Source organism: Garra rufa, chromosome 8 (assembly GCF_049309525.1).
Source record: "Garra rufa chromosome 8, GarRuf1.0, whole genome shotgun sequence".
In the NCBI taxonomy this organism is placed as follows: Eukaryota; Metazoa; Chordata; class Actinopteri; order Cypriniformes; family Cyprinidae; genus Garra; species Garra rufa.
Window position 1 is genome coordinate 46,899,637 of NC_133368.1, and position 23,431 is coordinate 46,923,067.

The following is a 23,431-nucleotide window of genomic DNA, read 5'->3' on the forward strand; positions in this document are numbered from 1 at the left end:
AATTTAGTAAATTCAATGAATCATTTTTTCAGTGTATATTAATAGTTTCTATTCTAATACGTGTTTTGCAGTGAGGTTTTCTTAAGTTAATATTTTGTAGTTTCTTGTCTTTCGCAGTTTGCTTCAGTTAAGAGTGTGATGATACAGTTCTGTCTGGGAATGTTTTGTCTGTCTGTTTCAGGGTTATCTGTCGGCAGGAAACCAGTTGAGTGCGGCTGCACTATCTTCCTCTCTTCCTTATAGTTGCCCTGGATCATCTGTAATTTTCCTTCCCATATGTAGAAGTATTTGCTTAAATGATATGTGAACCCCCGCCTACATGAAGGCTTGTAAGGGTGCTGTATAAAAGATGGGACTGCCCCATCTTCTTTAGTAGATAACAATAAACCAACTTGTATTAGACTTTGGTGTGTTGTTGTCTATCCCAAGCGCTTGTTGCTGATCCACTCGACAGACCTGAGAAAGGCCTGAGAAACTGCAGTGACCCAGAATAGAGGTTCTAACAATTTGGTGACCGCGACGTGATGTCTCTGATCAGGTAAGATGAAGTATAGTTTGTCTACCTGATTAGTTACATTATTGTTCGTGTTGTGAGTAGATACGATGAAGTATAGTTTGTCTATCTAGATATTGCGCAGACCAGGTAAGATGAAGTATAGTTTGTCTATCTGAAGGCTGCCGCAAATACATTGCGAGGACCAGGTAAGGCGAAGTATAGTTTGCCTATCTGAAGGCCGCCGCAATATTCTCAGCAAAACTGAGAGAGCGCGCTCAAATAAATTAAAAGCAAAAGTGTGGGTCACGAGTTTCGGTCTGTCCCGTGGTGAGGTGAATATCTGTATATCTATCATGGGAGCCACCTATCCTAAACCAAATCCTGGCGAAACACCAAATGATTGGATGAATAGATGTAGTTGGGGTTTTTACACAAATTTATGGGTGAATAATTTAGCGGGTTGGACCGAAGCCAATGGGATGTATCCTACATATCCGCGAATGGGTTCTTTTGACCCAAATCATATGGCACAAGCTTTTCGATTGACATATAAAGGCGAAGGTGACCCTGAATGGGACCAAAAATATATGAAAGACGGGTATGATGTTTGGTTAAAAATGCAAACTGTATGGAATGATAAACAGGGTATTTCACTGCCAAAATCTGTCAGGAATGTGGTACCGAAAAAGCCGACAGGGAAAAACGAGAAAAAATTATTAGCTGAGGCTGAGTCGAAGTTACAGAAAACCAAATTAGAGAAAGCAGCTAAACTCTATCCAGAAGTACCGTCTACTTCTTCACTCCCGCCGTGCACGCCGCCACACTATCCGGCGCCCGCGCCTAACATACCTGCGCGCAGCGCGCCCGCGCTTGCTTCCGCAGAGCATTGCGCGCCCCCACCAGCGCCCGTCAAGAAAATAAATGAAGCTCACTTGTGGGTATCAAAACGAAAGGGTCACGTAGAGGTAACTCCGCCGTCCGTCTCAACTTTGAAAGACATTTTGAGCATGTTGCCTGAAGTGGACAAACCTTTACACTTCGTGGACATGTTAATAAAATTGTCGCGACACAGCCATTTTACCGGCGCAGATTATAAATTCATAATCATGTCCAAAATGGGTAATAAATACGACGAGACGCGTTTACTCGATACAGTTACCTGCTTAGCTGCAGGGAATGATGAGCTCCAGGCAAAGCCCCGGGAGGAGGACGAGGATGATTGGGAGGGTAGAGCAAAACCCGCATCTACTAAAAAAGATGGGGAAAGTTATTTTTACTGGCGAGACAACCCTAACGCTATATCTACTCTTCAGAAGCAGCTCACTAAATTTCTGATAGGTGAAAGACACGCCAATAGGGACCTTTCACATGTAACTAACTGTAAACAGGAAAAGAAAGAGCCAGTGCCTGTTTTCTTTAAAAGATTTAAAGACGCTTGGATTCACTTAGGCGGGTTTGAATTAGATGACCATGTGCCAGATTGCCTCTTTGTTTCCACATTCCTTAACAATTGTGCACTCGAGGTGCAGCCTTTGCTGAAATTGCAGTTAACCGACCGATCACGATTGACTGTGGAGGATGTGGGGAAAAAGATTAGAACAATGGCTGGTGACGGGTTATTTGATCTGCCTAAAACAGCGAACCCTGCCTTCCTGCATTATGCAGGGATGAATACATCCGATTGGACAAGGGTTCTTCCAATTGTCTTAGCAGACCTAAGAATGATGCCTCAGCCAAATTTAGACAACTTATCACCCTATGAGGTGGTGATGGGCCGACCTTTCCCCATCCCTTGGCGCCACGGAATGGTAGGGATAGGTGTGGTGTTAACTGATCATATGTCTGAGTACTCTGTAGGCCTAATAGAAAAATTAACTGAGTTCTGGGAAAGGGTTAACATGAAACACCCTGAGATCCCTAAAGCTAACTCACACCCCTTTGAAGTGGGCAATCAAGTATTGATAAAGAAACTAAAAACCGGGGGCCTTAATGACTCTCTGTATGATGGGCCTACAGAGATACTAGCGGTGACCAGAACTGCTGTTTTAACTGATCTTTTTCCACAGTGGATTCATGCAACCAGAGTGAAACCCTTGAAATGAAGAACAATGTATTACATGTACTAACTGTTTTTGTTTTCCAGAGCAATAATGTGTATTGTCCTAGCTGGACTCATGGTACCCAACGCTTCAAAGGAGGAGGTCAAAAGAAACCTCTTCTGGCAGTATGCCAACTGGACAGCGCGTCAACTGACCAATGAATCATGTGTGGTGTGTTAAGAATTATTCCGCACCATAATAACTGTATCCTTGAAACCATTTGTCTATAACTGTGAACCCCCCAATTTCACTGTGTTTTGTACATATTATACAGGGAAAATGTATGTATATTCTCCTAGGTGTGTAAAGAGGGTAACAACACCCTATACTGATGAAACTAAACGGTACCAAAATTACTGTTGTGTGAATGAAACGTGCAAGAAAGAAGGTAGTGCATCAAGTAAAAATGAAACTGAAACTGTTGATGTAAAAGTTAGCCTGGTGTTACCAGAAGGTTTTATGTTTTCTTATTGTTTTAATGGGACATCAGGTGAAAGCGTGACAGGTATAAGTGCTACAAATTGTAAACAAATAATAAACCAAGGGCAGGGTATAGACAGGTGGCTGCAAAGCTACTGTCCAAGGTTCGAGAGGGGCTCATGTGAGAAGAACACCGCAGCATGTGCTAAGGGAAATAATAGAACTGCTTGTTACACCTCTAGGAACACTGCCTGCATTGAATTGCTCACGCTCTGTGAAGACCCCTGGCCAGCGAAAGGTGCAGTGCTTGTACTGTGGTGAGGACACTGTAAACAACACTTACAGGATGAGCTGGACAGGCCTCTGTGCACCAGTGCAGCTGCAACATCGTGTGACTGTTATGCATACACAACGTGATTTGTTTTTCAGGAGCAAACGATCAGTGGACAACGAGGACGTCCCCGATGAACATCAGATGAGGTCACACTGGACTCGGTTCTGGAAGTCTATGGTACCTCAGTTCGGCGTCTCTGACCTACTGAGACAACAGAACATCATGCATTATCGACTGGCATCATTTGTTAACAGCACCACAGCTGCACTGGCAGGGGTACAAAGTGAACTGAAAGCACTGAGACAGGTGGTCATGCAGAACAGGTTGGCACTGGACATGCTTCTTGCCCAGGAGGGCGGGGTCTGTTCTATTGTAGGGGATAAATGCTGCACATACATACCTGCAAATGATGAGCCCGAGGGAACAATTGGCACTGCTGTAGCTACTATGAAGCAGATCTCATCACAGATATATGAGGATGAGCTAAAGTCTAGAACTAATAATTGGAATTGGGGTATTCTCTCTAGCCTATTTGGCACGTTTGCACCTTATGTCTCAATGATAATACCGGTATTACTTATTTTGTTTTTATTGTGTATTTTTGGTCCATGCATTGTGAAATGTTTCACACAACGTATGTATACTATGGTGTCTGCTATCTCTGCAGGATATCGCCCACTGCCACAGAAGGATACAGGAGAATCCAGACTCTAGAGAGAGTCTGGAAGAGGGGATTATAAGAATTAATGTATTTTGCAGTGAGGTTTTCTTAAGTTAATATTTTGTAGTTTCTTGTCTTTCGCAGTTTGCTTCAGTTAAGAGTGTGATGATACAGTTCTGTCTGGGAATGTTTTGTCTGTCTGTTTCAGGGTTATCTGTCGGCAGGAAACCAGTTGAGTGCGGCTGCACTATCTTCCTCTCTTCCTTATAGTTGCCCTGGATCATCTGTAATTTTCCTTCCCATATGTAGAAGTATTTGCTTAAATGATATGTGAACCCCCGCCTACATGAAGGCTTGTAAGGGTGCTGTATAAAAGATGGGACTGCCCCATCTTCTTTAGTAGATAACAATAAACCAACTTGTATTAGACTTTGGTGTGTTGTTGTCTATCCCAAGCGCTTGTTGCTGATCCACTCGACAGACCTGAGAAAGGCCTGAGAAACTGCAGTGACCCAGAATAGAGGTTCTAACAGTGGACTTGACTTGTACAGCAACTCCATTATTATTATCATCAAATTTGAGGATGCTTGCACTGATAACATTAGTATTTAACAAAAATAGTAAATTAAATGATTCACTTCCAGAACAAAAATTTACTGATTATTTGCTCACCCTTTTGTCATTCAAGATGTTCATGTCTTTCTTTCTTCCTTCAGTTGTAAAGAAATTATGTTGTTTTTTTTTTTGGAGTAAAACATTTCAGGAATGTTCTCCATATAATGGACTTCTATGGTGCCTGCAAATTTAAACTTCCAAAATGCAGTTTAAATGCAGCTTCAAAGGGCTCTAAAATCCCAGCCAAGAAAGAAGGGTCTTATCCTGTAAAACGATTGGTTATTTTCTAAAAAAAAAAAAAATGTACAATTTATACTTATTAACCTCAAATGCTCATCTTGTCTAGCTCTGCAATGCATTCTCTGTGCACTTTGGTTCAAGACAGTAAGGATATGTCAAAAAAAACTCCCATCTCATTTTCTCTTCCAATTTCAAAATCATCCTACATTGCTGCAGAAGTACCAACCCAGTGTTTACAAAGTGAACATATACAGTGCCTTGCAAAAGTATTCATACCCCTTCGTTTTTTTCACATTGTTATGTTGCAGCATTATGTTAAACTGCTAAACTAAATTTGCAAAGTTGTTACAAACCTGTTTTGTGCTTTGTCATTATGGTGCATGAGATGTAGATTGATGTGGAAAAAAGTCATTTAAAGCAGTTTAACATAATGCTGCAACAAAACGTGAAAAAAATGAAGGGGTATGAATACATTTGCAAGGCACTGTAGGTCAAATGCCCTTTACAAAAAAAGGTAAAATTTTAAAGTTGGAGGAGAAAATGAGATTGAAGATTTTTGAACCAGAGTGCATGCACTTCACAGAGCTAGACAAGATGAGCATTTGAGGTTAAAAAGTATATACATTTAAATTTTTTCCGAAAATAATAGATAGTTTCACTAGATAAGACCCTTTTCCACTGCTGGGATTGTTTAGAGCCCTTTGAAGAGGCATTTAAACTGCATTTTGGAAGTTTACCATTTAAGTCCACTATAAGGAGAAAATTACTAAAATGTTTTCCTCAAAAAATGTCTTTACGACTGAAGAAAGAAAGACATGAACATGGATGAGATATATATATATACTTCATCAAGGGACACATCTATATTCAGATGGCAGAGCTTTTTATTTCACTGTAGAAGAAATAGCAGGAACAAAATCTCCAGAAAAGTCAGTTCTCTCACAGTTCATGAAATAGGACAAGTGCAAATGACAGTAATGTCAAATCCCCCAATAAACAATTAAAGCATACAGATTAAAGATGCCAAAGTCACACCATACAGACTTAATAGGATAGTGATAGTTCAATTCAAGTTAGTTTACAGAAACATCAAAACACAGTCAAAAGAACTAGACGTATTATTCCAATATTGCAATATGACTTAAGCGTAAGTCAGAATAAACATTATAATAAACTGTGAAAATAGTAGCATGATAACAATCACTCTTGTCTTTGAAAATCAAACCATTTGAGTGTGAATATGTAATCCATTCAAAACAATATACGATTATGTTATTACAGTATGTATGATTTTAAAATTATTTCTCATCTTGTTATAAATACACATAGCAATATTATAAATGGCTGACATTAAAGATTTTTAAATGGAAATGATTAAAGGACCTCAACGTGCAAAAACCTTCATTATTTGATGATTCTAAAACACTATTGCTTTTTGTGAAAAGGGAATGTAGTTTGTATCTACAGTATCCAGTTAAAGCATTCAGTTGCTTAAGTGATAATACACACAATCATTTTAAGGGGACAGTTTGCTGATGTGCAGCTTTAGATGTCTCTCCATCATCATTATTAGCATTAAAACACATCCACACTTTGGCATTGTGAGTATCGATAAATCCTTCAAAATAGAGGTATAAACTCTTGATGGAAATAATATTTACACAAGCAGCATACTTGGTACAAATTTTGCAAAAAAAAAAAAATATATATATATTAATAGCTAAATTTTCTATGATTGCGATTGCATAATTGCAACGATAGTCTTAAAATACAGCAGTTTTCTGATATTATGAAAGACTTTTACAATATGTTCTTATGCTTTTTTATTTATGCATACACTGACTGCATTAATATTGACCCTCAAGTAACCTGGGGTGAAGTGTCTTTATATCTTCACCACCCCAAAACATAAATACAAAAACAGCAATGCATGCAATTCAATGATAAAATGGCTATTTGCAGTAATGCAGTTAAATGAATGGCTCACTGTAGATATTGTCTACACATTTGACCTCCTCCTGCACCTTTAAGAAAGCTGAAAAGCTGAATGCGATTTTAAAAAAATACAAAACATGTAAAATACTTCAGAGAGCATTTAAAATAAAAGCTGAAAATAAATGTCAAATTCTGCCACACTTTCTCTTCATTTCCCACACAACCTCTGCTTTATTTGCTGGTATTACTATTATGAATGTGCAGGCTTTGTATCTAAAAGCTAAAAAGCTTAGCATTGTGATATACTTTAAAAATATAGAAGCACAAGACGAGACAACGAGTTAATAAGACTTTATGTATGTAAAGACCTTATATAGTTTACAAGTACTTGTAAACTAGCAATACTTTAAGGTTAAAAATGCTAAAAAAAAAAAAAGGTAAAAAATAAAAAATTATAATGTGCATATATATACAGTTGAGGTCAAAAGTTTACATACACCTTGCAGAATCTGCAAAATCTTATTTATTTTGCCAAAATAAAAGGGGTTATATATACAAAAGGCATGTTATTTTTTTAATTTAGTACTGACATGAATAAGATATTTCACATATAGTCCACAATAATAGCTTGTTAACTCAAAAGGTTACATACCCTTGATTTGTAATACTGTGTTGTTACTTGAATGATTTTGTTGTTGTTGATATTTGTGATAGTTGTTCATGAGTCCCTTGTTTGTCCTGAACAGTTAAACTGCCTGCTGTTCTTCAGAAAAATCCTTCAGGTCCCACAAATTCTTTGGTTTTTCAGCATTTTTGTGTATTTGAACCCTTTCCAGCAATGACTGTATGATTCTGAGATCCACCTGAGGGACTCATATGCAACTATAACCAAAAGTTCAAACACTCCCTGATGCTTCAGAAGAAAACACAATGCATTAGGAGCCGAAGGTGAACATTTTTAAACAGAATGGAGTGTACATTTTTCTTTCTTTGCCTAAATATCATATTTTTCGTGTAGTAAAAGCTACAGAAGATGCTTATATGTTCCCCAGAAGACATATCTTAAATTTACCCTAATCTTCAAGTTCAAAAAGTATTCACCTCCTGGCTTTTAATGCATTGTGTTTCCTTCTGAACCATCAGTGAGTGTTTGAACCTTCTGTAAAAGGTGCATATGAGTCCCTCAGTTGTCCTCAGTGTGAAAAGATGGATCTCAAAATCATACAGTCATTGTTGGAAAGGGTTCAAATGCACAAAAATGCTGAAAAACCAAAGAATTTGTGGGACCTGAAGAATTTTTTTCTGAAGAACAGCAGGCAGTTCAACTGTTCAGGACAAACAAGGGACTCATGAACAACTATTACTTAACAAAAAAAAAAAAAAACACATGAGGATCATTCAGGTAACAACACAGTATTAAGAATCAAGGGTATGTAAACTTTTGAACAGGGTTATATTGATAAATTCAACCATTATTTTCTCTTGTGGACTATATGTAAACATCTTTGCTGTGAAATATCTTATTCAATTCAGTACTAAATAAATAAAATGCATTTTACATGATCCCTGATATTTTGGTCAAATAATTAACATTTTGTAGATTCTGTGATGTCTATGTAAACTTTTGACTTCAAGTGTGTGTGTGTGTATATATATATATAGATTAGATATAGATATATAGATAGATATAGATATAGATATATATATATATATATATATATATATAGAGAGAGAGAGAGAGAGAGAGAGAGAGAGAGAGAGAGATAGATATATAGATTGTTTTTGTGTACTATTTCTTTAAAAACAATACGTGTCTATTTGGATAGCTAGATGCATGTGTGTTTGTGTGTGCATGAACACAGTGAATCTTCTTTCCATCCACACTCCTTGTGCACTTTCTTATTAGACAGGCTGCAAAATGACATAAAAGGGAATTAGTTCACTTGTATTAACCTAAACTGAAGCTCTTCAGTGCATAATGACTATGTTAAGCGATTCTTTATAAATTTAGCAAATATCGTTCATCTTCTTCACAGAGAAACTGATGTTTAACAATACTATTTAAATCTATATGAACTCGATTATGACAATTATTTAACCCGGAAACAACGGTTTAAAGTTAAAATGCCTTAACATTGGATTTGTTTCTTACAAACATGCGTTTGACTTCTCAAAATATGTTAATTGATCAATTGGAGTGGTGTGGATTACTTGTGGATTATTGTGATGTTTTTATCAGCTGTTTGGACTTTCATTCTGATGGCACCCATTTACTACAAAGGATCCATTAGTGAGCAAGTGATGCAGTCTGATGAAGAAACAAACCCATCTACGTCTTAAATAGCCTGAGGGTGAGTACATTTTCAGCAAATTTCATTTTTGGATGAACTATTCTTATAAGCATTTATGTCACAAAAGACTACGTGTAGAATATGAACAGATTGAACACATAATGATCTTAATAATCCATGTTCAGTTGGGTTTAGCAGCTAACAGACCGGACACACATTCACACTTAACAAGCTCATGGCTGATTAGACATTTTTTCCTGTCTGCGTAGTAAAAACATCAACAACAACAGCAACAAAAGATGATCACATGCTGTCTATCTTTGTCTGACACTTCCAGAGAGATGTGAATGATTTATTGTTTTCGACTGACTAACTGGATGGAAAAATTGGGGTGAATTCAAACGTTCTTGGAGAGACACATAATGGTAAATGTCTGTTCCAGATGGATTACAATCAAATCTGTCAAGCGCCGCCAATTTGGTCAAAATACTTGTTGCCATGCAAAGAAAGACATGATGAGATTGTAAAGTGACGTGGGATGTTGCTATGAGAACAGTCCAGTATGCTTACCTTTGGGGATCAGCATCTGCAAGCTTAGGAAAGGGGGCTAATAATAAGAAAGAACAAGTATTTAAATCAAAATGTGTTAAAAAATGCTGAATAAAAAAATAAAATGACATATGTAATATGAAGTTTGCACATGTGTGTTTGCAAACAATGACTATTTAGAGGGAAACACTGCAGGCAAAAACACTTTTTTCATGCACCTGTCGAGTTTTTTTTTTATTTTTTTTTATAAAGTGTTTTTTCATTTAGTGGACAGAAAACATCCAAAAGACACTTTTAAGTGTTTATTTTATAGCACTTTATCTATTTGTGTCAACAGATTTCAAATACAGTACATATTTTTAAAGGCCAAATGAGTTTTTTCTCCTACACTGAGCCATAAATCTCCACTTCAGTAGCACTTACACACACCAAACTTTACATTTTTATTCCTGACTATATCCTGAATGTTTTTACAGAGGGATTTGTTCATATATAATTTGCTTGATTTTATACAACATTTTATTTCCAAAAAAAACTGTAAAAAAACAAACATTTTCTGCCTGTTTCAAGTAGTTTCTGAATTATCGAGTGACAAAATTAGATACCCAAAAATCCCTCTGTAAAAACATTTGACTCTAATATGTCAAGAAAATTAAACAAGAATTTTGAAACTGACTTTATCCAGTGTTTAGATTTTTGTGTAAAAATGTATGCAAATTAGCGCATATTTCATTAAACAATGCCTTATTTGCATTTTAAAACCTAACATTTTAGAAAACTTGTAACACAAAAAATGTTTGCAATTATCAATGTAATCAATCAACTGAGCAAGTAAGGTGATAACTATTAGTTAATTTTTTTTACCCCCAGGTGATGCAGTGTCTCGTCTTAAAGGTGCAGGACAACATTTTTTGAAAGCTAGTGCACTGAAAACTACCTGACAGTTACTTAATTGTACACAATTACTCTTATAAGACTCTTATATTCACTGGCAATATCGGATGACAAGAAGACTTGAGCTGAATAATGTAGAGCTGCTTTATGGATAAATTCAACACATTTTATAATTTTTGGTGAATTTTACATACATTTTAGAGCGGCTTTATAGCATAATTTGGATTGTGCCTAATATTTGAAGACATTTGCATAATTTTTTTCCTGTTTAGTGCTGTGAAGCTGCTTTGAAACAATCTGTACTGTATAAAGAGCTATAGAAATAAAGGTAACTTCAAGTAAAGCAATAATAAATGAATTTAACGGGGCATATTAATTAATTATTGCTCATTCTTTGTGTTCCAGTCATTTTGACCAGGAGAGTGTTAATGTGTTAATGTTATTGCATTAGACTAAAACATACTTGCCTTGCTCACACAGGGTATAACTTCACAAAAAAATAATGCTAACATTATTAATGTAAATTTTCTGGATTTTTTCTATCTTGTTACACTTCCCAACAAATATACTAAAATGTTTTTCAAATAAATTTATTTCATGCTAAGTATACTACAAATACATTTACATATTATGTTATTATTACTAAACTGCTAAACTGGAATAAGTAATTTTGTAATTATTGCACTTTAATTGTCTGGAAGTAGTGCTGAATTCCAACTAAAGATATACTTAAGTATATTTAATTGTGCTAAAGGGGAACTATTTCAAGTATACGTTAGGTACAATTTAATTTTTTATTCTAAGATGATACAATCCTCATCAATAGTGGCATTAAAACATATTTTAGGCTTATTATTAAGAAATGTGCATTGTGCACTAGTAGTACTCCAAATAAAGTTTAATTGCAATTTTTATACTTTTATACTTAGTATAAAATAAATGCATTTCAAATCTATTACTTTTTTACTAGGGTTGCACTGTTTCCAGTCAAAAAATGACCAGCCGACAAAAAACTGCTTATAAATTTCTCATTATGCTATATTATTACCAAAGACTGGATTTAATCTTTTTGTCAACTTGTTCACTTTCAGTTAGCACAGATTTTACATTTCCTCTTGGAACGGACTGAGCGTAGGCCTCATTAATCTTTATGAGCTTATGCACCAAAGTTTTTGAGTGTACATTCTAAAATTATGCACAAATAATGCTTTTTTACTGAGAAACTGAGGTTCATGTGCTCAGATAAATGAGGCCTATGGTAAATCAGTTTCAAAAAGAAATACAAAAACCTGTGCTAATTGAAAGAAAACAAGTTGACAAATGGTTGAATCCAGAGCCGTTGAGAAACAGAGTTGCGACACTCCCATAGGCTTCCATAGGAACTGAGGAATGCGGAAGTAAAGTGTGTCATGGAGCGGCCAATAGTTCCAAACAACCAATAGCTCCAGCATTGAAGCCCATTCATTTCAGCGCTTCTCAAGCACAGTCGCTGGAAAATTGAAGAAATTACTGCATTTCTTTACATTTTAACGCATCAGTTGACCTCTGGGAAAACTGACCAGTAGTGGTATTTTATGAAGCGTGTTATAGTTAATGTTTATCGTTAGACAATAAACAGTTATACTGTAATTGCAGTTAGATAACGTGAGAGACACCGTAATACCAGATACTAGTTGTCATATTTTTAAGTTTTTAGTCTTTCTGCAATCTTTCTCTCCCTGTAGGAGGTTGAATGAGTTTCAGTAAAGACTGCATTCAAGAAATACAATAAAAATGTATGCTGAATGCAATTGGTTGCCTTGTGTTTTTTAAACACTATTTTTTTAATCTTTCTATTATGTTAAATGCCATATTTGCTTGCCTTTTATAATATTCACTTATGTTGTACATTTGAATATCATAAAATAACACGAGTAAATTACTTTTTTATTTAACATTAAATCGTTAAATCGAAACATAAAAAAGGAGTGTTTGATCATGTCCAAATACACATTCAAATGTATTTAACCCTAAATATAACACTAACTGTAATATCAATACTATATTAGAAAATGTTATCTTTTAAATGGTCAGGATCATTATTGCACATATTATTTAGTACAAAAAACTCAAAATATTAACTAAATAGAACTGAACTATATATTACAATTATTTAATTGAATAAAAGTTACACTTAAGGTGTTTGGTCACATTTGACTGCCAAAGAGTATGAGAACATATTAATGATGTCTCTTTATCACTCCCCAGAATAAAATGCGATTGTAAAGCGTATTCAGAGAAGTTATCAATACACAATCAATGCACATTATGTGTTAATAATTACTCGAAATTTCTGCAAATACTTAAACCCATTCAAACACATTGACAGCAAGGAGTTGTTTGGAACTATTGAGAGCTCCATGAACCACGTGACCACGCAGCGGCGAGATCAAAGCGTGTTGCAACTCTGTTTCTCAACGGCTCTGGTTGAATCCAAGATTTGGTTATAATAGAGCATAATGACCGATTTACATGCAATTTTTAAAAAGCTGGTCAGTTTTGACCAGAAACACCAGCTGTAACAAGTGATATAAACATAAAGGATTCTTCAAATTGTGTGGCTGGTTCCAGTGAGATTTTCTGGCACTTAAAGCATAAGCAGTGTGCTTATACCAAAAACATTCAAACATAAATACAAATAAAAAAAACATTCATACAAAAATAAATCAGAACCTTTTTGAGTTCAGATCTGTTTTGGAGTTCCAGGTACTTCCAAAGGAGCCTTTGGACATTTCATCGGTAATGTTGACAGTAGAAGGATCATCTCTGAAAATGAAAATGAGAATGAAACATGACATATTGTGTGCATGAAAATAAAAAAACACAATATTTTGACTCAAAATTGTAATGCAATGACAAATGCTTGAAATTTGCTTGTTTAAAAACGTCAATATTTAATAGGAATGTAACAATATCAAAATCTCACAAAACGTTAATATCGCTTCGCTTTGAAACGCACATCAAAAACAGACTTGATGAAAGCATTAAGTCATATTGTGCTTTCGGTTTTAGTTGGTTTGACAGATACTGTGTCAAAGCATAAAAGCCTAAAACACAACTTTAAAGACATTTATGTTAGAACAAGAAGTTTAAATACATTTTAAAAACCAGAGTTTTTGCCCAAAAAACCTATTGTTTCATATTGTTTTCAATGATAATATCGTTACATCCGACGTGTCTTTTTAAAAACATTGACATACATTATTCTACTCATTTAATTCTTTCTCTGGTACAGTATACATGTAAAAATACAGAACCCACTGTAAAATCCCTGTTAAGCATTGCCCTATTGTTTTAAAAACCCAACAAACACTAGTATTGCTGGCTATTGTGAGAGTTAGTTAGGAAAATCTGGTCCATACTTGTAATGTCCCTCCAATGGCACTTGTACGATTCCTTCTTCCTCTGCCAAAATACTTTGCTCCTCCTGGCAGTAAACACAGGGAGAAGGAGCGAGAGAGAGTTTTATTCCCGTCCAGCCAAAGAGAACTTCAGAGACCCTTTGAGATTAAATAACTTTGCTGAAGGACATTTTGGCAGATCGATTCATGTTCCATTTGTTTGGCATGAAATGAATGCATTCGGATACTGAGGTGGGTGAATCGGGGTCTCTCTATAAGAAACGTATCATGGCAATTTTAGCAAGAGTAAAACATGAGATTATGTGCCAGGGGGTCAGAAAGTCTTTGGATGCAGGAAAAACAAACTGCAAAACTGGAGCACAAATCAGAGCTCCTCATTAAAGCAGGACCTCAAAAACTCGCCGAAGAAAACTCATGCTTTTCCTTTCATTCAGCTTACATAAATAAACTCATGTTGTATCATTCAGTTATACGGACATTGTCTTCCAATTACTAATTACTTGTGTTATTAGGAGTCCAAACTGACTAGATTTTGTGGCAGGTTATTATTTGCTCCCTGTTTTTCTCTTCAAAACCAGCTCTCGTTTGGTTGCTGTGTGGCAGGGAGTCACCAAATTTTACATTGGGGTTATTTCAGTGGCAAACTTTAATAATCTCAATTATGTGATGGATTAGTGCTGCCTAGCAACATGCAAAAATGTTTTCATAAACCACACCACTGATTTGCAAAAAATTGTGCATGCATGCTATTTCGACATATAGCTAACTAAATGTGAAGGAATCGTTAATTATTTTTAATGTAAATTTTCATTTGTAGCATTTTGAAATCTGAAAAAAGTAAGAGATTTATCTGACCCTGGACCACAAAACCAGTTAGGGTCAACTCGATAATTTTGACCCATACAATGTATTTTTGGCTATTGCTAAAAATATACCCATGCTACTTAAGGTTTTGTGGTCCAGGGTCACAAATGTACAAAACAAGCATTAAAATCAGCTAAAGCATCCAAAAACTTTTATTTTCATTTTAATTCAACAGTTTTATGTTATAAAATATAAATGTAAATATTATAAATTTAAAAAATGTTGTCCTTAATTCTTATCTAGCAAGTCATGGGTAACTGGAAAAGCCACTAAAACTAAACTATATATATAAAAACTGTGCATGCATGCTATTTCGACATATAGCTTACTAAATGTGAAGGAATCGTTGACAAATGTTTGCAGAATTATTTTAAATGTAAATTTTCAATTGTAAAATTTTGAAATCTGAAAAAAAAAAAAAAAAAAAAAAAAAAAAACTAGAGATTTATTCATGCAAAAATGTGACCACGGACCATAAAACCAGTCATAAGGGACAATATTTGGCCGAGATACAACTATTTGAAAATCTAGATCTGAGGGTGCAAAAAAATCTAAATACTGAGAAAATTGCCTTTAAAGTTGTTCAAAAAAGTTCTTAGTAATGCATATTACTAATCAAAAATTAAGTTTTGATATATTTATGGTAGGAAATAAACAAAATATCTTCATGAAACCTGATCTTTATTTAATATCCTAATGATTTTGGCATAAAAGAAAAATCGATCATATTGACCCATACAATGTATTAAGACTGGTTTTGTGGTCCAGGGTCATAAATGTACAAAACAAGCATTAAAATAAGCTAAAGCAACAAAAAATCGATATTTTTCATTTTAATTCAACAGTTTTATGTCTTTGAAGAATCAAGTTCCCTGCAGGTAGCCTGATTTTGAAAGTGTAATTTCTAGACCTGGAAAAAGTCATGGGTAACTGGAAAAGCCACTAAAACTAAACTATATTTAGAAAAAAAAGAAACGAAAAAAGTTACTTACACAGAAATGTATTTTGAATGTTTAATAAATATGTAAAAATATGAGTATATGTCATACCACAGAAATCTGATAGAGGGCGATAAGTTACAAGATATATATATTGTTTTTTTAAGAATTTAAAACATTTATTCAGCAAGGATGAATTAAGTTGGTCAATAATTATAATAAATATTATATATATAAATATAATTCTTTTTTAAGAACTTAAAACATTTATTCAGCAAGGATGAATTAAGTTGGTCAATAATTATAATATTTTATATATATATATACATATATATATATAATTTTATATATAATATACTATATTATATATAATTATTTATTTATTTATTTATTTTTAGCATTAAAACATTCATTTAGCAAGGAATAATTAAATTGGTCAAAATTGACAGTGAAGACAATTTTAATAAAATAAATCAATAAATAAATACTTGTCGTTAAGGAGCTCTTAAAAACAATGTATTATGGTTTCCACATAAATATGAAACCATTTTTAATATTTCTTAAGCAGCAAATCAGCATATTAGAACGATTTCTGAAGAATCATGCAACACCGATGACTGAAGTAATGATGCTAAAAATACACCTTTCACGAGTTCGCCCTTACATCTAATCTGCTTGAGCGAGTATTAAGCATATTTTGGCGTGCTGTCCTGGGGAAGGGTTCCGGGCCGGAATACAGGCCGGAACCAGAGAACTCCCCCTGCTAGTGTAGGATCGAAACAGATTAGAAGTGGGGAGTAGGGGTGGAGGAGGGATGCCAAGAAACTATCGCTGGATGGAGGTAAGATGGCTGGTAATATATATAGAGGATGCGCTGATTGAATGATTGGTTAAACAGGTTGCACCTGTGCCGAATGGGTTGATTATCTGATCGTGCTCCTCCTGAACCTTGTTTAATCAAACATCATTTGATCACAGGAATAAATTACATTTTAAAATATATTCACACATAAAACAATTATTTTAAATTGTAATAATATTTCATATTTTTACAGTATTTTTGACCAATTAAATCCAGCTTAGGTGAGCAAAAGAAACTTAAAAAACATTAGCAAATCTTCCCCACCTCTCGCTCAGCATCCTCCAGTTTCTTCTTCTTGCTCTCGGGCATGAGGTCATCGAGCCAGCTGAGCTCTCGCTTTGTGAAGATAAAATCCAGCAGCTTCCTAATGAAGACCAGCGCCAACACCTGCCAGCAGCAAAGCGCTAATTCAATTATCACATATTACACCAGAAACAGTTAAGAGACGCTTCACAAGGCAATCACACTAGCAGATATATGCTTGGAGGTGTTTGACTGACTCTATGTTTTTCTATGATCTTTCTGATTAGTTTTTTGTGCCTGCCAGTGCACATATGAATTTCTTTACAAAATAAAAAAATATAATTAAAGGAACACTCCACTTTTTTTGGAAATAGGCTCATTCTTCAACTCCCTCCGAGTTAATAATTTTTACCGTTTTGAAATCCATTCAGCCGTTCTCCTGTTCTGGCGATAACACTTTTAGCATAGCTTAGCATAGATCATTGAATCCTATTAGACCAATAGCATCGTGTTCAAAAATGACCAACGAGTTTCCATATTTGTCCTATTTAAAACTTGACTCTTCTGTAGTTATATCGTGTACTAAGACCGGCGGAAAATGTAAAGCTGCGATTTTCTAGGCTGATAAGATTAGGAACTACACTCACATTCCGGCGTAATAGTCAAGGAAGTTTGTTGTCGCAATGTGGCCCAAAGCAGGCGCAGTAATATCACGCAGCACATGTGCAAATTCTAATCTAGCTGGGAACTAATTTCAGGTGCTGCGTGATATTACTGCACCTGCTTCAGCCATATTACGGCAGCAAACTTCCTTGATATCAGTGCTCTCAAGTCTCACGCTTTCTCCGTGAGACACGCATTTCAACCAGTTCACACGCTCTCACGCCACACCTTGTATTTCTCACGCTGAAAAGTAAGGGATAACCAGCGGTGGAATCGTTGCGGGGCTGCCGCTTTCTCTCTCGTCCGGAGCGGACGTTGCCATTTGTATTTACTAGAAACTAAATAAATGCAGCAAGGTTTTTCATATTTATTTATTTTTTATTTATATATTTTTTTTTCCCATTTTACGATTCCTAGACAAAATCACTTGCCTGTGATCAAAGATATAGTGAGAACTGATGTTGGGGATTATAGCCAAATTTGTGCAAAATTATTAGTTCTTCAACAGCTTTAACTAATTGTGGGCCTGAAATTAAGGAAAAGACAAGATAATTGGTAAATCTGCTAAAAAAGACAGACAAATTCATCCAAATAAAATAAATTGTTTTATATATTTCAAAACACAAATGTATCAACATTGTTGGGAAGGTTATTTTGGAAATAGGCTGTAACAGGCTAGAGATTAAATTTCCCTATTTAAAATGTAATTTAAAAGTAGTGTAACTATTTCAATTGCTTTAGAGGTAATGTAACATTACATTTGATTACTAAATTTCTAAGGAATGTTTTCAACTGTTAATCCTTTTGAAAACTTTTTAAGCAGGCGGGTTTACCTTACAGTAGCACTCAACACTAATTACTGTCAATTTGACAAAATCCTTCATCACTTGAATTAAGATTATAACAATTTAATTTTAAAGCACAGCCACCACAAAATCTTTAGCACCTCTGTTTAACTCCTGAAACATTGGTGTCTCTTATTTTAAAGCAGTCAATGCGATTTGGGAAATCAATCAATCAAAATATTTACATGTAACCCACTTTGTAATTGTAAACATTTTTAAAAGTAACTGTAATTTAACTATATCTGTTATTTCTCAGTGACTGTAACAGATTAGTTAAATGTCACATTACATAGTTCAATTACATGTAACTACTTACTCTAGCTCAAGTTCAAGCCCCTACCACTGTCATCAAGGCATCAAAGTGTGCAATAAACACTTGAAATACAAAATGACATTAGTAAGCTGAAATATGTACCCTCTCTCTTTCACAAACACACACACAGATTGACATACATGCTATGAGCAAGTTCTGCAATCCTCCTGTGTGTTTACAGTATGTGCATTGAGCACTGCTGTTTAGTTTGCTCGTTTGGGGCCAAATTTCTTTACTTTTGATACATATGCATTTTTGAAATATTTAAAACATTTTATTTTTATGAATTTGACTTATCAGATCTACCAGTTGTTATATTTTTTTATTTTGTGCTGGTTAACTTTTACCAAAAACTGGAGAGAATTGCGTGGGGCCGAGGGGCCGCTGCTGCAAATATTTCTCCAAACACTCCAAACTTTTTCCAAAACTTGAGAGCCCTGATATATAAACATTTAGTATGTACCATCATGGGAAAGACGATGGCAGCTCTTGAGGTTTTGATGACCCAGAGGAGAACCAGACAGCTGAGCTGGATGATAGTGAACAAATGAACCTTTCGGAGTGGAACGTGTCTCAGGTAAATGAAGTCTGGCTGGTGTTTAGCCGGCATCCCGAACAATCTCAAACGATCAAACAACTAAAACAGTAGAAAAAAAGGAGAAATTAAGAAGACATTAGAGCAGTGGTTCTCATCCAGGGGCCTCAGCAAACAGCCAAAGGGGCCCTGGGATGACTTAAAAAATACTACAAAAGCTTTAAAATGAGATAAAACAACAAATTGTAATTCATCTGTTTTATGACTTTAAAGAACCAGGATTCCCACAATTTTGAAAAACCTGGATATATGAGGAAGCCTAATTTTAGACCTGAAAAAGTAATGGAAAAGAAAAAATCTTATTACTCCAAGGGCACTTTATATTGAATATACATCTATAAAAGATAAAGTATTTATAAAATATAAAAAATCAATTTAATTTTCACTTTTATTCAGCTAGTAGTTCCAAAGTCACCTTGTTTTAGTAAAATAACAATGGAATACAAATTTAGAACTTTTTATAAAACGGTTAGTTTCATTCCTCAATTCTGATTGGTCAGCAACTGTGTCGTATTCATGATACGGCACTGCTATGACCGCTTCACTCAACGGTTTAGTGTATCATTGAACCCCCTTAGCAACCACCCTTAGCAACGTAAACACAGCTGCAGCAGTTAGGGACTACTTTTTACAGCGGAAGGCAGTTAATGATTTTACTTTATGAAAACGTACAACTTAATATATATAAATTAATATATATTTTTGATTTTAATATTTTTATTGTGTGGTAACCGTTTTATAAAAGCAATAAGGTACTTGAGGCCGTGCTGTATCATGAATAAATCACGGCTGAAGGGGTTGCAGGCACTCCACTTCGCGTCGTGCCTAACAACGCCCTTCAGCCGTGATTTATTCATGATACAGCACGGCCTCAAGTACCTTATTGCTTAAATATACACCACCAGTCAAAAGTTTTTGGACACTAAGATTTTTTATGTTTTTTAAAGAAGTCTCTTCTGCTCACCAAGCCTGCATTTATTATATATATATATATATATATTTTTTTTTTTTTTTTTTTTTTTTTTTTACAAATATTTACTATTTAAAATAACTGTTTTTTATTTGAATATATTTTAAAATGTAATTTATTCCTGTGATTTCAAAGCTGAATTTTCAGCATCATTACTCGTCTTCAGTGTCACATGATCCTTCAGAAATCATTCTAATATTCTGATTTGCTGCTCAGAAAACATCTGTTATTATTATTGTAGTTCTGTGATTAATAGAAAGTTCAGAAGAACAGCATTTATCTGAAATAGAACTTCCGATCACTTCTGATCAATTTAAAGCATCCTTGCAAAATAAAAGTATTATTTCCTATAATTTATTTCCTTTTTATTTCAGATAAATGCTGATCTTTGGATCTTTCTATTCATCAAAGAATCCTAAAAACAAACTGTTTTAAATATTGATAATAATAATAAATGTTACTTGAACAGCAAATCAGCATATTTGGATGATTTCTGAAGGATCATGTGACACTGAAGACTGGAGTAATGATGCTGAAAATGTAGATTTGATCACAGGAATAAATTACATTTTAAAATATATTCAGATAGAAAACAGTTATTTTAAATAGTACAAATATTTTAGAATTTTACTGTTTTTGCTGTATTTTGGATCAAATAAATGCAGGCTTGGTGAGCAGAAGAGACTTATTTCAAAAACTTTTGACTTGCAGTGTACATTAAAAAAACTACTAAAACCAACAAAAAAACAAAATTACTAAAAATTTAAAATTAAAATGACAATGGAAAATATATAAAAGTAAGTTTGAAAAGTTGAAAATGCTTCTATACTATAAACAGACATTGTCTATAGTGTATTTACCTGTATTCCTCTCAGTGAAGACGCACCCATGTAAAGGAAAACTCCATACAGCACTGGCATTGGAATAAACTAGGGAATAAACAAAATAAACATTTTCATTTTACTTCATTTTTCTTTTGCATAAGTTAGTGTAATATGATCATCTTTCACCCTCTCTCTAATCAGGGTTTTTTTAGTTTTAAGTGTTTTTATTCTATAATGACCTCTTACTTTTCAAATGATCAAGGAAAATTTGATTCCTCATATGAACCCTTTTAACGCACGCTTCTAAAATAGCTTTTCTACAGTATAAATCAGATAGAAGAGCACAATGTTGTGGTTTCGATTCCTAGGAAATTAATGAATGAACCTTATGAAAAAGAAGTACACTGTAGTACTTACAGTCAAACCAAAAATTATTCAGACACTATATATAATTTTCTATTTTTTTTTTACTAGTGGGTGCAGCACTATAGTTGATTTATGTAAGTGAGGATAGCAAATTAAAGTAAACTGTGACATCTTATACCCAAACATTCTTCATAGAGTGGACTACCAGTAAAATGTATTAAAATGTGGGAGCAAAAATTAATCAGACACTTTGACCAGACCATGTTTTGCTTAAGTGCTCAAAGAGTGAGCAAAATTAAGCATTGCTTGGTAAAAGGTCAACAAAGTATTGATAGTTGTGTAAATATTGTCATAATAACAGTTGTCTGAATGTTTGGTTATTTTAATCTATTACATACCTTTCTATCAAAGTTACCTGACATTATCAAGATGAATTTGTTCACAGTTTTACTCTGAGTTCTTGTCATATTTTATTACCATTTTCTAAACCATAGCGAATAAACTGTGATATTGTGAGAAATGTAGGTCTCTGAATGCATTTTGGTTTGACTGTATTACTCAAGTAATAATAAGGCACTTTAAGAGAATATACCTCATGCATGCTTTAATGATGGAACTAAATGTTTCTTTTTCACAAGGGTGTATTTCATTAAATGTAGAGCTTGAATGTGCAATGCAAGTGAATAAAAGTGTCAGCCAAATGCATAAATGTAAATGCAATTATGCATCAGGACTCGAAATTGCGACCGTTTTGGTCGCATATGTGACCCTGGACCACAAAACCAGTCTTAAGTCGCTGGGGTATATTTGTAGCAATAGCCAAAAATACATAGTATGGATCAAAATTATTGATTTTTCTTTTATGTCAAAAATCATTAGGAAATTAAGTAAAGATCATGTTCCATGAACCTATCAAAATGTAATTTTTGATCAGTAATATGCATTGTTAAGAACTTAATTTGGACAACTTTAAAGGTGATTTTCTCAGTATTTTGATTTTTTTGCACCCTTAGATTTCAGATTTTCAAATAGATGTATCTCGGCCAAATATTGTCCTATCCTAACAAACCATACATCAATAGAAAGCTTATTTATTGAGCTTTCATATGATGTATATATCTCAGTTTTGTAAAATTTAACCTTATGACTGGTTTTGTGGTCCAGGGTCACATATGATCCCCAAATTTGATCTGCACGACCTCAAATTATATTTGGGAGCATTTGTGCAAGAGCGAGAAATAGTTGTGGTGCGACTTGGTTTCAGTTCTTTACAAAACTTGGGTTAGCCTAACTACTGCACAGACTGCTGTGAGCTGATACAGAGACAGCCTCGCCGTTCTCTACAACATTACAGAACCATTTAAACTTCATCTTTACATTATTACCTTTAATGCAGATTTTAGATATTAGTCGTCAATCACTCCTGTCACTGAAACTGTGTAGTTGTCTATAGCTCTGTATCATGCTTGAAAAAAATTCTCTATTTGCACTTTGGATATTGAGAGAGTTGCCTACTTTGATTATGGCTGCATTTACTGTCTGCACTTACTACGACTAAGAAAGAACTCTGCCATTATTTTTTGTATTTCTACTGTAGATTGTTTAAAAATGCAGTGGTTGCCTCTAATTTAAATGGCTCTACCTATAATAGAGAAAATAAACATCTTGTTCATGTCCTCATATTTTCATTCATTCTTGTCCCTTGCTTAAGACATAAAATAAATCAGAATCGGCCATGAAGAATCAAGATCGGTGCATTACTAAAAAGAAATGCCGGACGAGTGGCAGTTGTGGTGCTTCTTAATATTCATTGGCAGGGCTTGAAATTAACTTTTTTACTTGGTAGCACTGGTGCTCCCATAATCAAAAAGTTAGGAGCACCAAAAAAAATTTAGTAGCACCCAATTTCTTTTTAGTAATGCACCAATCTTGATTCTTCATGGCTGATGTTTTACAAGCAAATGGACTGATTCTGATTCCTTTTTTTATATATATATATATATATATATATAT

The 23,431-nt window shown here is 34.5% G+C and overlaps 1 protein-coding gene across 1 annotated transcript in view; it reads right to left on the reverse strand.

The window, feature by feature from the left end:
• Positions 1-5,731: 5,731 nt before the first annotated feature.
• slc4a10b (solute carrier family 4 member 10b) overlaps positions 5,732-23,431 on the reverse strand; it is a 131,356-nt gene continuing 113,656 nt past the window's right edge. The window contains exons 20-26 of the mRNA XM_073845143.1: positions 21,089-21,157; positions 19,127-19,300; positions 16,864-16,986; positions 13,936-14,000; positions 13,247-13,339; positions 9,662-9,698; positions 5,732-8,711 (exon numbers count right to left, since the gene is read on the reverse strand). Coding sequence (XP_073701244.1) covers positions 9,686-9,698; positions 13,247-13,339; positions 13,936-14,000; positions 16,864-16,986; positions 19,127-19,300; positions 21,089-21,157 — 537 coding nt within the window. The 3' untranslated portion in view covers positions 5,732-8,711; positions 9,662-9,685. The remainder of the gene's footprint in view (positions 8,712-9,661; positions 9,699-13,246; positions 13,340-13,935; positions 14,001-16,863; positions 16,987-19,126; positions 19,301-21,088; positions 21,158-23,431) is intronic.